The following is a 15,467-nucleotide window of genomic DNA, read 5'->3' on the forward strand; positions in this document are numbered from 1 at the left end:
GCCGACTTGGGATAAGCGTCGACCAATCAGAGCGAACGCGCAAAAACTGAATGGGAAAACAGAGCGAGAAAGCTGTAGACACATCCAAGCATGCGCAAAATTACTTCTCTATGTGGGTGCGACTTAGATCTGTGTCGCAGGTGTGAACGGAATTCCTAAGTTTTGTTCCTTGTGACTATGCCTCTGTGACATTTATGTCGTCATCTGAACGCAGCCTGATGCGCGCAGTCATCTAACTCGAGTCGTATTCCAAACAAATATAGTATACCAAACAAAAATTTTCGCTTCCAAACAGGACTTAATGAGAATTGGATGTATTTCAAAACAAACTTATATCAGCAGACACAGCAAAGAATGTATCACATGGTTAGTATAAAGAATTTTACAAACGCCAATTAAACAATATATGTATATATAGTTATTTTGTTTTATACCAGTTTTTTACTCTTGTAGCATTTTTCCGATCTGACTCAGCCTGAAAAGGCAGGCGAGTGTAATGTCATTCCGGGGAGATTCAGTATACAGAAATGTTGCTTCGGTGATACTTACACCTCCTGTAGAAATTTACGTTTCAACATTTGTTGTCTTTCACTTCCATTCTCCTGTAGTTTTAGTCCCTTCGCTGGGAATTAGGTTATAATAAATTATCCCATTCTCCTGTGCGTTCTTTTGTGGTATAAATGGCTCATTCCAGTTCTCATTTGAAAAATCCGTGATTCGAATTCCGGCGAAGGCGCAGATGACTTTGCAAACGATTTTTTTATTCTTTCATTGGGATTTGAAACCGCGTCGAACTTACATTGTTCACCTACTTTACTCTCGTTCTCCGGTAGACATGGTACAATAAAAATCTTTTGCTGGAATGTTGGTAAGTTAGTAATGATGTTAAAATTGAGAGTTTCTCAGGAGAAATAAATTTCAAAAATATTTTTATCGATGTCTGACATCTATGAATATCAGTAATTTACGCAAACAGTAGATGATTAATGCCGGAGTAATGTAATGTAACATGACACGAAAAATAGAAAGCTGGATTTATAGGTATTTCCATCATGAAAATTGGTTGAACCAAACAGCAGAGCTTGTGTGTCGACAATAATCGAGGGGTACACTTAGGAGAGAAGTGAGTGAATTCTATTCCAATTAAATCTTCTAACTCCTGAGCCGCTAGGTGAAGCATTTGTAATGGGAAACATTTATTCATTATAGTATATTGCAATTATAGGTTAGCTTCGGGGAGTGCGGAACTTCAGTTAATTAGGATTCTATTATGCAAGCTTACTGCAGATAAATTTTAAATCAAATATAGGTCGCATCGTCTGTAGATATGTATGATGTATTAGTATTACAAACTGAATAGGAGATGCAATATTTATTCCTGTTTTCCAATAAAATTTATAAAGTGTAATACTTGATATCATTAAGACGAGCAAAAAGATCACTGAATTCAGTATAAATTAATGTCTTAAATTTGAATGGAAATGCATTAATTGTACTTCCCTGTTGCCCTGTTGCAAAGTAATTAATCTGCTAGTTAGAAATGATATCTTTTGAGGTTTCTTTAACAGCTAATAAATGAATCGTAAATTTAACCTTTGAAGTATACTAATTAAGAATGACCAGGTTTTAATACTGAGAATTACCGGTCTAGGAATATGCATTTTTGCATCAGTTGTTTTACATATTATTAGCCCAAAAGGAACTATTAATCTCGAAATATGTATTTTGTACTGGTTCAGTATAAACCGCGTATCATTTATCAAATTGTTGCAAATAAATATTATCGCCCTGTATTATTTTTAGAGAAATTAAATAATGGAGAATCAGCATGTACGTATATATATGTATGTTCTAGCATTGTGAAAAATGACGGTAGCTACAGCCATCAAATTTTGAATTACGTAGCTTTCAACCCAAACATGTGCACATACATGGAAGCCCAAATTTTGATTTCGCGTTTATTTTATTGTTTATTTCATATTTTGTAAAATTTTATTTATTTCTGAGCAAACTCGACGATTTGAAAGCGAGCAGTGTCAACACTGTTCGAAATAAAATATTTTCGTTTCTAGCGTGCGTGACTGTTGCCATTTGGATATTTGTCTTTCAGTGTTAGTTAACAAACTCGGCTGTATAAAGGCAATATGTTGCCGTGGTCGGCAATCAAGTACTTTTTATCTTCCACATGCCGGCGCGTTTCCATTCAGTAAGGCGTCTGTAATTTCAAATTTAATCTTGAAGTTTATTGAGTATTGAACTAAACGATTTACGAGCAACAAACACAATTCTTAAGAGTACGTTTTCTGTTATTTAATATGATTGATGTAAATAAACTTCTATTAAAGTTATTCATTAATTTAATTAGAAATATTCAATATTTTTATGAAAAAGCAGTAGCTGGACTCATTAAAATCATTATATAATTTTTCTTTGTGATAACTATTTTAAGCTGCTGGTTTTTTAAGAAATAACATATCGAATATAAAAATATATTCGGGAACCTCTTCCGAAACATTTTCGGAAATTCTAAAGATACGCTATTTTTAAATATTTTGTGATTTTGCTATTGAATTGAATTTTATTGGGCTTAAGTGCGGAGAATGTAATATTTAATAAATAAAATTAACGTTTAGAAAGTTAATAATAATGAGGCAGAAAAATTTTTCTTTTACCATCTTACTAAGAAAACTAAGCATTGATATGATGAACTGAGAAAGGACTGAAAAAATATAAAATTGTATGCCAATACTTAAAACTGCCTCAGGTATTCTAAACATATACTGCTATGCAGATTTAAAAAAATTGTGATTTTGTTGTCGAACTGTGTGGGACGTAAGTGCGAAGAAAACGACGCTTAAAGCTAAAAAGGAGATGGGTTAGCAGGAGTGAGTGCAAGAGCAGACCGGTAGACACCGAGTTCACACCATCTTCTAGATTTCCCCCTCCGGGAGTCGACGCAGAGAACTCTGTGAAGCTACTGGCTAAGATCAGTACCTAGGAAGTCTCGGCCACGGGGGTATAAAATTCATGAGCTTGGCGGTTCCAGAACCCCAAAGGAAGGTCATTTTATACGGCTGAACTGCGGGGGCGTTCGCGAAGACTATTGCCCTGTGAAGAGAGAGGTAATAACTCTGTATTCTGCCAGGCGGTTAGTCCACCTGAGGGGGTGGTGGCCCTCTGGTAAAGAGAGAGGTGTGGTTGGTCCACAGGTATAAGGGTCTGAACCTGCGTAGTACTGGCAGGTAGCATATCTGACGACCAGTCGAATCGCCAAGCGTGCATGTTCGCACCTTCTGCGAAACCCGGGATCGATGATCCCACGCGCCCCTGAGGGAGTAGGTTACGAGAGAGCTCTTTAAAAAGTCGTGCTGCCTCGGTAGTGTGGGAGCTGGGGCAGTAGCAAGTGAATGTTCATTTTACTGGCAGTAGCAAGTGAATGTTTCAAATGTGTCCTCTTTTCAGGGACCAACCGACTTTTTGACCCACCTCCTGCCTAATATAGAGGTATCCAGCGGTTTCAGTCCGTGTCGTGCCATAATCAGTCGAGTGTTGGCGGTACACGTTTCAGATGACAACACTTTCTAGATAGTTACGTCTTCTTCGAGACGGTGTTGGCTCAGCGAAAGCGTAAAATACCTTATCAAACCCTTTTGGGCGATTGTTAAATTTTTTTACGGTTTTATTCCAGAATTATTTCGGAAATAATGGAGCTAACAAAATGAGTTCCTATTTGTGTGAAAATGTATTTTTTAAAGTTTATTAAAAGTGCAAGAACCTCACTACAGAAGTACAAAGACATATTACATATGTGTCGTTTTTTCTATACCCCCCTTCCCGTCGCAGCTAGAGCTTCAGCGCCCAGGGACAACTGAAGATTTCGCGCCTCCTACTGCTTGCCAAGGATGAAAAACATTTAATTCTAAAATGTCGTAACATCAGTTTGGCGCCCCTTGGATTCTGCGCCCGGGGACAGATGCCCCCCTTGCTCCCCTCTAGCTACGCCGCTCCCCCCCCTCTTTCATTTTTCTCTACCTGTTACTTCTATTATAAAAATTAATTGTTCAACCAAAATTCAACACTGAAATTCATCATATTCTGGGATTCTGTTTTAATCCACGGATAAGTACGTTACGCGCGGGAGTTGACAGGCGAACAAATTTTGAGAAAATTGGTATTCCGCAAAAAGTTTCATTCAAAATTTTAAATCATATATTACCTCTCTCTCCCACCCCCTTTTTTTTTTAAATTTAAGTAGAGGGTTTTAAAAAAATAAAATCCCATGAGTTCTGTATCTTAACACGAAAACACGATTTTTACAAACAAAACACGATTTTGCAAGAGTTTTCCGTTTATCTTATTCGTTGCCGAACTCTATTATCACAGAATCGAAAACAAGGTTATCCCCCCATTCCCTCAATTAGGAAAGACTGTCTATCTATTTATCTTTCTCGTTTTATTTTCCTAGACAATCCGTTTGCACGATTAAATGTGAAACATTCTTTAGAAAATAACTTGTCTTAGATTCCTTCATCATTATCAGATAACTTTTAATTGACACGAGATTTACTAACGCATAATTCTTCTCCTTCCCAACCTGTATCTTTCTTTTAACCTCCTCCAATGTTTCAATTACTTCAGACAGATGTATCATTCCTGGAGGGGCTGTTTCCACATTTATTTTGCTATATTATTTTTGGTGGAGCTCTTTTAAAACTTAAAAATTTTAATTATAAAACAGATCGATAAACCGTAACTTTGTAGTTTGCAGAATAAAAGGCAGAAAAATTTTAATTTCGGTTCCATCTTGTTAATTTCATTTATTTCTGCAATTAATCGAGTATGAGAAAACTAATTAGTGTATTTTGTTCATTTCTAATCGAAAAATTAAACAGTGTATCAGCACTGATGTTTGAACATTAAATATTTCTTTATAATTAGTAATGGAATAGTGTACCGTTATTTTTGTGAACCTGTTCCATTACTAAGTAAAGAAAACATTTTACTGTATATTCTTAAAGAATACATTACGAAAAGGTCTGTACTGCTTTAGATACCGTATATGGTATTTTTTCCCTCCTTTCTGTATGCCTTCGTGGTGTAACGGTAGCACACTCGGCGCCTATTCGAGAGATCCAGGTTCGATTCCCGCCGAGAGCATTGCTCATTTTTCATGTCTCCTGCTTCCAAAAATTCTTAATGACTTCAGTGGTAACCGAACTTAGGGGGGGGAAAAAATTGTTCATCACCAGCATTTGGTTATTGGGTCTCCTAATCCCCAGTCGCCCTTTAAAAGGGGGAGTACATAAGATATTTTTTCTGCATGTCTTCGTGATGTGACGATACTCGGCGCGTATTCGAGATGTCCAGGTTCGAGTTCCGGCGAGAGCATTGCTCATTTTTCATGTCTCCTGCTTCTAAAAAATCCTAATAACTAAACAACTCTATAAGAACCAGTTCAGAAGGTTCATCGAAATTTTATTGTCAAATGTTTCGGGAAAATATAAAGACTGTAATAGATAAACCTCTCTTCCGTTAGGCAAATAGTCGTCGTACGCTTTACCTTAAAATTAAAGCAACTTATCAAAATACTGATCGTGTATCTAATAATATTATTTATGAATGAGTCACAGTAGTTTTATGTCAAAAAAGGTGGCTTTGAAATTAAAGATAAAAATATTGAAAGCTTTTAGATTTTACATTAAACCCAAAGGGACTTTTTGTAACGTTTTGTGTTGTAATTTATTTGTAATCTTTGCTTATTAAATATCATGTTCTTTGCACCTGAACCATGAAGTTGAATTCAACATCAATATCGCAAAATAGTTTTAAAATGAGGTTATCTTTAGAATTTCCGGTACACAGTCTCGCGCACTGGAGATAAAAATGTTTCTTTTTTTCCCGTACAGTGTTGCCGTTGCTCGCTTTGAAATCGTTGAGTTTGTTAATCAAAAATTCGTTAAAGTGTTACAAAATATGAAGTAAATAATAAAACAAATTCAAAATTCGGACTTCCAGATGCACATATTTGGTGGAGGATTACATTATTTAAAATTTGATGGCTCTGAGTACTGTTGTTTTATCACAATGCGAGAAACATACGTGCATTTATGCAGATTATTATTTAATTTCTATTCACAGGGCGATAATATTTGGTAGCAACAATTTGAAAAGTGATTCGCCTTTTATAGTGAATCGAAGCAAAATGCTAGAACGAAATTAATAACCCTTCTCGGCTAACGCCCTATGGGCTTTAAAAAAGAGAGAGAGAGAAGAAAGGAAATAAAAAATGTAGAAGGAAAAGTATGAAAAATGTCTTTTGATATTTATTTCTTTCTCGATATTCATACGGTCCCTCTTATCATTTAAAAGAAAACTGTCCTAGAGAAAAAAGGAAAGGAGGGGGAAAAATTAGAATCTTCTTTATCTTTAAAAAAAGAGATGGACAAAAGGAAAGGAGCTAAGATATGCTCCAAAGAAATCGAAAAACTGAGCTGGAAATGTTCTGCTGTTAAATTCGAATACAAGCGCCGGCGAGCTTTTCTCATGCTTGGCGCTCATAATCTAATATCTGCACCAAATACCTAGCGAGCATTTCTCTCCGTTGGTTTAGGCTTTTGTTAAAAATGTTCATTTTATTTCTCTTAGTTAAGTTCCCATTTCGTATAATTTTAGTTTATATTTAATTTGTGCCTTTTTTTTTTTTTTTTTTTTTTTTTACTTTTTTCAATAAAAGTGAAGTTTGTTTTCTAAAGAAAATTAAATGTAAAACAAGATACCACACTATTTATCTGATTTCATTAATAAGTTTTTGTTTGTATTTAAATATTTCTTCTTTTATAAATAATTTAGTGAATTTAACTATTTTTCGGTATTTAACGTTTTTCGCAGTTTGATGGCTTTGCAGAAGCGTGGTGTAACAAATTAATATTCTGGAGTCATTTCTCCAATCTCTGCTTTCAGTTTTGAGATATTTATAAAGTAAAATGTAATGTTTGAGCAAATAATCTTAGAAAGTGTTAGGTTATTTGGATACGCCAAAGCATGCCATCGATATCTGCCTAAGGGGAGGGATGCCTTCCCGAAAGACGATAAAGTTTCATTTAAGATTCGGTAAAAACACTAATAGAAAAAGACAGCGTTTGTTGCTTCTTCATTTTTTAGTTAATTAATATGCAAATGTGACCTAGCGCCACACTTTAAAATTTTTGGAGCCAACTGAACATTCCATTTTTAATGTTAATTTATATCAATACTTGAAATAATCATCTCCCCTTTACACTTGCTTCAGTTAAAAATAGATTGGGAAAACGTCAAAAATGTAAACTGTTGCTTAAATATTTTTTGTTAAATCATATTGAGGAAGCGAATCTCAAGGTTGAAGAATTTTAGCTTTGTTGTGAATTTTACTTCTGTCTTCTTAGCAAATATACGTATATGTTCTTTAAAATGCATTCTTAAATTTCTTTTCCATCAAACCTGGATTTAAAATTTTTGTTTGAATAAAAGTTTTTTATATTAAATAAATCATCCCACCCCCTTATTACTATTCGTATATAAAAGATTCGATTAGGACCTTTTAGGATTTCGGATACGAGAAAATTCAGGAATTTGTCCCATTTTTAGTTACATGATAAATTTGTGAAAATGGCAATTTCAGAATTTACGAGTGGGGAGGATCATTTTATCAATGCTACTAAAGTATTGTTCTTAAGTACATGGAATTTGGATCTGGACCAGCTTTCGAAAGAAGTTAAGGCATTAATTCCGTACCCACTTCTGATAAAGAATTTTACGACATGTTCTTTTTAATTTAATTTCTTTTGTTAAGTAATTGTAAAAGTTTATCATTGTTTATATTTTATTCCAACCGCATATAATGTTAATGTTAAAAACAAATGAAAAACATGATGCTGCGCTTAGCGATAGTTTTGCAAAAGTTCAAAATGTCAGATCTGGTCAATCGCCTTTAGAGTCGTTCCTTTTCAAAGAATGAGTAATGTATTTTTTTCTCATATTTTTATCTTCGAGCAAAACGAAATGCATGAAATTTTGATAATCGTGAAAAGGTGCAAAATGATCGTGCAGTCATTTTTGTTTTTTACATCATTAGTAACTTTTAGCATTTCATTCGGAGTTAAGATCTCAGAAATTAGTTCCTTACCATGTTAAATTCTAATTCAATATCTGGCCTGAATTCAATATCTTAATATTCATTTAGCAATTTTGAGAAAATTAATTGTGACATCGCTGCAAGCTTCATGAGTTTGTAGTCACGTGGTAATGAAAAATAAAAACGGCGAAAATTGTTCGGGGGGGGGGGGAAAGATAGAATATGAAAATTATTCGACGTATGCGATGCATGATATGGCTTCGAAAAATTTGATGGTGAATATCTATGTATGATTGGCTGCTTTGGCAGTATTGAATATTACAAATATTTGTAAAAATAAAGCTCTTATTGTAGAAACATTTTTTTTTTCCCCATGCTGGAGGATTGAAAAATGAGCAAAGCCCTCGCCGGGACTCGAACCACGGACCTCTCGAATGCTCGCCGAGTGTGCTGACCACTACACCACGAAGGCAATCTAAGAAGACGGGAGAAATACCTTGTATACTCCTCCTTTTAAAGGGCGACTGGGATTAGGGGACCCAATCGCTAAATCCTGGGAGTGAAGAATGATCATCCACCATGCTTTTTTTTAAATTCGGATGTCACTGTAGAAACATTAGGTTATTTCGAAGCAGGAGACATGAAAAATGAGCAATGTTCTCGCTGGGACTCGAACCTCAGATCTCTCGAATACGCGAACTACACCTCTACCGTATAGAATTTTGAAATACATGCGAAGCTTCAAGCTAGCAAGTTGACAGTAGCCTAGTGGAAGAGCAAATGTAGTGTGTTGAAGATGAATCTTGGATTCAGAGTGAGTTACTTTCGACTTAGTTGTACTTTGATGGGTAATTTTAAGCATCTAAAATTGTTATTGACTCAAGCATTTATGTAAGAGCCTGCGTCATTAGCGTTATGTAAGAATTATATGGCATGGATTAATTTTGAAATGGTGCCGTTTAGAGAGATTTATTATAAGCAGCTACTATTTTTAGGACAGAAAGGAGGAATGTCTTATTTAAAATAGAGAGTTGACTGAGTATTGCAAATTGAAATTAGAATTTTGCCTTAATATTTTTTAGCTTTTAAAGTGTTCCAGAGGTGTTTTTTTAATAACGCAGAGCAGGATAATATTGATAATGCATTTAATTGCGGAACCTACGATGAAGTCCTCATATATCTATCGCAAGAACTGGATTTTAAAACTGCGATATGCTATGTTTTTTCGCACATTAGTACTCATATTTGTTTTTATTTCCTATAAGAGAAAAAGGCAATTTTTGTTATATTCTTCAGCTGACAGATGATTGAGGAATTCTCTGTCACCATTCCAATTCTTTTTTACTAACGTAATAATCAGAACTTACGTATAATAAAGATGAATGGTGAGTGCAATAATTTCAAGTGCAAAAATGTACAAATAATGAAGAATGCAAGCTTAGATTAATTTTTTTTGGGGGGGGGCATCTTTTTTCCCCCTTATCTTGTATCAACCATTCTCCCCTGTGACCTGAAGAGTGATTTTTCTCGAATTATTTATTGACTTGTCATTTATTAGAAGAGGGGCAGAAAAAGGATTTGTATCCTTCTCTTCTAATATTTTGCTTCCTATAACTCCTCTGTCGATATATATGTATGAGTCGCAACTCAGAATTGACATTTTTCCCCCCACTCTTCTCTGAGAACCGAATCGGAATATCGATGTCTGTAACATCACACACACGTCACCGTTTCCAATAAAACGAGCTTTTACGATATGCGTGAGCGGAATTTAAGTTTATTTACTTCCAAGAGTTCCGAAAATATCGGTTATAAATTTATTTCTTGTAGTAGAATTGATTTTATTTTTTATATACCCTTCTCTCGTTCGTATGTTACTCTGCCCCCCTCCCTCCAATCTGCCCTGTTGTTACGTGATTCAGATGCTTCAATCACTTGAAGTTGGAAATCAAAATTTAGGTCGGATGAATGATTTTTATGAGTTTCGAGGAAATGGGTTTATTTTGAATCCTCTGTGTTATGTAGTTATATAGGTCGTGACATGGAAGCAGTATTGTGAGTGAATTTTTGCAAAATCTTTTTTTTTTATTATCCTTCTCATCATTTCTTGTAATACGTGTTTTTGAAAGAAGATGCAGCAGATTCAAACCACGTATGCGATTTATTGATTTCCTTTCTATGTTTGTATCTCAGACATGTCTGTCCGTTGGAATTATTATCATGTTACGTCTATTAGGTATTTACGAAAACAAATTTTGCTGATTGGTTCTGCAAATTTTATGTGATTTTTCTTGAACAATTTCATATTACACAATTGAGTGATCATTTATTGCTTTAGAGTAAAACTGTATTCAGTTTTCGATTTATCAAGCTCCGGATTATTCAGAGAACCATTTTTCTTATAATTTGCGGAAATATTTCTATGCATGCCAGCAAAGCGCACAGAAAACGCGCAAGTTTTCTCATGCAAGTTGATCTAACCGCTATCCGTGTACCTTTGCATATTGATTAGCTGGAAAATATTACTTCTGAAGACGGTTTGATATTGAGACGACTGCTAATTGTAATGGTTAGCAAGTTGTAAAAAAACTATAAAACGCGAAGTAACTTCTAAAAAAATTCAAACAATTACTTATTTTATTTTTAAATCCTATTCAAATGGTAATGTATTCTTTTATTATTTGGATATTTTTCATTTTACACTGTTTTGCTTTCGAAAATGTTGTGAAAAACCGAGTTGCATAAAGAAACGTTGGGTTTTTTTAAATCTGAAGTTGTTTTTAAGTCGACTTTTAATATTATTTAACAATAAAGATTTAATTTTGTGTTGCTAACAAGAGCTAGTATTTTTATTTAAGAAGAGCAACATATTTGTATGAATTTCCGCATTAAATTTTTTTTTGAATTTTAAGTGATAAATTCCTTATGAGGTTATTGTTCCTGAAATCTGAATTTTTTCGAGTGCAGTTTTTTTTCAGCATTTAACAGTTCTGTTTAACAACGTTATTTAAAGCATTCTTCGTCAAAATTTAACAACTGCAGTGCACAGTCTCTTAAAATTATTAATTAGTCTATTAAATTAGTCTCTTAAAATTCATCTTCCCTATCTGATAAAGGATGCATCACAAAAATAAATGGAATGGTGTATTTTTCTTTATTTTTCTATAATAATTATCAAGTTCCAATTTTTAGTATATATACTGCTGATAAAATTCATTATGAAAAGATCTCTGCTATGCTATCCTCAGATATGAAAGGAGTCCCAGAAGTAACTCTATGTCGTAAAACTATGTATGTAATGCGTTTATAATGAGTAGTTTAAATACATGAATGAGGTATGCATATGAGCAGTATTTTTAAACGGATTGTTTGAGTTCTGTTAAATTCTTATCTTCATTATATGCATGCTTTACATAATTTTTATAGCTATAATTATTTCATTTTCTCTTTTAGGTAATATTCGAACAAGCGAAATTCTGGACCGGGAGACTAGTAATCGTTATTGGTTGACAGTGCATGCTGTTGATAGAGGTGCAGTTCCCTTGTCTGGACGACTGGATGTTTACATCGAAGTCTTGGATGACAATGACAACGTGCCGTTAACGACCCTACCTGCTTATTACCCAAGCATACCTGAAAATGCACCTCCAGGTACTATAGTGGTGCAGCTGGAAGCATTCGACTTGGATCTGAACGACGATAATAAGATAAGTTTTAGCATCGCCAGTGGAGATCCTCAAGGGTATTTCACAATGGATCCTGTGAAAGGTAAGATCATAAGTAAAATATAAAACTAGAATTTCAGAAATTGCTTGACGAGAAATGTTATGCAGTAAACCACTTTAGCTACACTCAGGGGAGTTAATATGTAGGCTGACTGAAAAATTTTAAGCCTGATTGTCTTATTCAGAATCAAAAGATCCTACGGGCCTTCTACTTTTTCTTTTTCATATATGAGTTTTTTACATTAATTGCACTCTTCACAACGATTGATTAAACGATTCAAAAACAGGAATTATACATGTTTGTGAAATCTCCCTTTAAGTGTTGCGCACGTGGAGTTTTTTCCACTTTCTCGTGTGAAAATAATTTGTCCCCGTGCAATTGCCTTTTCACTATTGAGAACGCACAGAAATCGGTAGGTAGTAATGAGGACTATACGCAAAATATTTTAGTAGGCATAATAGTGCTGATAATGGTGCTGAATTATCTCTGTAACGAAGGCCCCCAAACAGTTACTTTTTATGGTATGTAGCCTTTGCTGGAAAGTGTTTAGTGACTCTAACTGCCGTACCGAAGTGCCGAGGAAGTTCCGGATAAAGCATGGTTCTAAATTGACTGCCCCTACACAGGAAGCAACGGTCGCCCACCTGTTAGGTGCTTTCATAATAAAATGATCACCGCTTTTAGCGTTAGCCGTGGCCAACGCATGTTGGCTAATGCCCACCATTGGGGGGGGGGGGATGATTATGTAGAAGGCGTTTTTTGGGGGAAAGTGTTAAATAAATAGATTTCAGTACAATTCTGATTGTATTCGTTGTGTTGATCGTACAGTACCTTTGTCTATAAGCTGAATTAAGTATTTCATAATTTAAACGATGTGTCAGTCCTTATTAGCCGAGTTCGCACCAAGCTTGGTATTTAAGCTTCGCACCAAGTTTAGCGTGTTAACTTCAGCGCCCTGTTTGGGGGGGGGGGTACTTTGCTTGTGAATTATTTTTAAACAAACCACTCTCCAACTTTGTGAGATTTTCATAAATTTTTTGAACGCTTACCATCTTATAGGTATATAAAATATATTGAAAATAAAAATAATCACTATTAAATAGAAAATTTTAATGCTTACAGCACAAGAGGCGTTTCCCTCATTTATGATCAGGAATTTTATTTTTTATATAAATGTATCTAGAGTTTCAACTAGTAAAAGATGTGGTGCAATTGCTACAGTTTCCACCTATAATATTAAAGTATCTTCTAGTATGGCATATTATATCGCCAATCACTTCTAAATTTCTTAAGCATCCCTATAGTAGTAAACGTTTATGGAAGATACGCTCTTGCTTCCTGTTTAAACTGTCTTTCCAGTCAACAGTTTCCTAAACAACCTTTTCCTAAACAGATTTGTTAGTCATGGTCCATCAGAGTGTTAGATTCTAATTTTCCGTGACTTTATTATGCACCTTCGTGTTAGCGAACGATGTCATTTAAGCAACCTCCTCCGCTTGTCACGTGCATTGTTATGCGCATTAATTCTCACTCCGTACAGTTATTGTATATTTAATTTTAGTAACCACATTCTTTGCGATTTATTGGGCGTGGGCAAAACTGACACTGACATATCCGAGTGACGCAACATGTAATTAAGTTATGGGTTCTCGTCATTCAGTTAACACTCGCCATCCGAAACGAGAACCCCAGGGATGTTCCTTGTCTGACACTTAATTGCAATTATTTCGGTTGATTAGAAAGCCCTTGATGAAGGACGCTTGAGTTCTACTTTTAATTTATTTTGATCGTTCTGGCTTCACTTGTTTCCTAGCCACTATTTGGAACAAATCCCAGACGTGCATTAAGCCATTCTAAATAAGGTTAAGAACATTCATCCTGCTCTACCACAATTACTTTTTTTGTCTTACTGCATTTGTTAATTATCCTGAAAGAAAGAATAGAATTAAATGTCATTCTTGAATAAGGTGTGTTTTATTGACAGAACGGTTCAGCATGAACATAAATCAGTAGTGCTCTCCTTTGTTTAAAAAGTATGTGGAAAACATTTCGCATGCCTTAAACTTTTAATATTTTAATTAAATGGCACTGGTATGTTGTCTATAGAAAAAATATATGGATAGAATCACATCATCTGGGATAGCTTAGTTTGTGTTGCAATGCAAATGGGTATCGCATTTTGAGCAAAAAAAGTTTGTGCTTCTTTTATCAGGAAGACACTTCTGGAGTTCGCCAATTTTATCGTCTTCTGATCTCGCTATTCTCGCCTATCAAATTGGTTCTACAGAGTCAACGCTTTTAGACAAATCAAGCTATCCAAACTGATGTGACCAATCAATGGCAAATACCAAAAGATACCTTCTAGCACTTCAGGAACATGAAAAGCAAGGGTGAACTTACGGCACTGTTTGAAAATTATCAGTACAGTTTCTGTCTGTTATTAAAAATCAATTATGAACTTTTAAATTCAAGTTGTCCCATTTTACAGGAAAGCATTTTGTCTCTGTCAGTTTAGATAAATTCTTCTTTTTTAGGTATTCCTGAACACTCACAGACAAAAAAGCACATGAGAAAACATTGCTAAATCTAAATCAGGTATATAAGTTCCCAAAAAAAAAAAAAAAAAAATGTACAAAACTACTCCATTTAGGAGTACACCGGGGATGCAGTTTAAAAGCCATCGTAGATATTGTCTAATCATGCCTTGTGATTACTTTTGCTTTAGAGTTGTCAAAAATCTGTTGTAAAAATCATTACTCTTATTATTGAACGAAGTGCCAAAGATTTGCTACACCGTACGGTTGTTTTATATTACTAATAGAGCTTATGCAGAATGTTTCTAACGTAAACACTTTAATGTTAGAAAATTCCTAAATAATCTTGTTTAATAATTTGGTGCAGTTATAAATATTATTAAAAATTTTAAAATGAAGTTGAATGCCTTTTATGCTGCGTATGGTAATAGGTTGCTACATTCGAAGAAAAGTTGATTGTCGAGTGGTGTCGATGAACAAAAATTTAAAACGCACCTGAATATAAAGATATCGTATTTCAAGTAATTCACTTTTTAAATGTTAATATGTTTGTTGTTGAACGCAGTCTCGAAAGGGGCGTTCAACAACAAACAGAGTAAAAGTTCCTTTCTTTCATTTAGTCCTAACGTCAGGAGAGAATCATCGCATTCAAAAATATGCATGTGTTTAATTTGATTTGTTTTATTTTTATTAAAGCATACTTTATTCACTAGCTGAGTAAAGTTCATTAACTAAAAATTATAAAGCTAGCGTACTGATTTGTTTCAAAATTTAACATGCGGTCATCATATGTTAAAAGAGAATAAAGGGCAATGCTTTGCGAAACTTAAACAGTTTTCTTATAGGAATGAATGAACTTTAATGACAGTGTTAAAAATTATATACAATGGAGCACCTTTTCGAAGTGAAGAAAACTATAAAAGTATATTTCTCAGAGGAGAGAAACGAAGTATGACTGTATGCAGTATTTTCTTCCTCCTTTCTGCATGTCTTCGGGCTGTAACTGCAAGTACAGAGATCAGGAATACGAATCCCAGCGAGCACACTGCGGTTTCTTTAGTTTCCTGCCGTCGCAAAATCCTAATGAATGTACAGCT

The 15,467-nt window shown here is 34.6% G+C and overlaps 1 protein-coding gene and 1 non-coding gene across 2 annotated transcripts in view; one reads left to right on the forward strand and one right to left on the reverse strand.

Moving 5' to 3' along the window:
- The window catches only part of LOC118183653 (fat-like cadherin-related tumor suppressor homolog), a 1,041,784-nt gene that overhangs the window by 853,060 nt on the left and 173,257 nt on the right, over positions 1-15,467 (forward strand). Inside the window, exon 5 of the mRNA XM_085816972.1 lies at positions 11,564-11,878. Within this exon, the coding sequence (XP_085673098.1) occupies positions 11,564-11,878 (315 nt within the window). The remainder of the gene's footprint in view (positions 1-11,563; positions 11,879-15,467) is intronic.
- TRNAA-AGC (transfer RNA alanine (anticodon AGC)) lies at positions 8,510-8,582 on the reverse strand. The gene has a single exon. It is a non-coding gene; the product is annotated as a tRNA-Ala (tRNA).

The sequence above is a fragment of the Stegodyphus dumicola genome, chromosome 5 (genome assembly GCF_044657685.1).
Source record: "Stegodyphus dumicola isolate Sdum_Otavi_A_Nest chromosome 5, ASM4465768v1".
Taxonomy (NCBI): Eukaryota; Metazoa; Arthropoda; class Arachnida; order Araneae; family Eresidae; genus Stegodyphus; species Stegodyphus dumicola.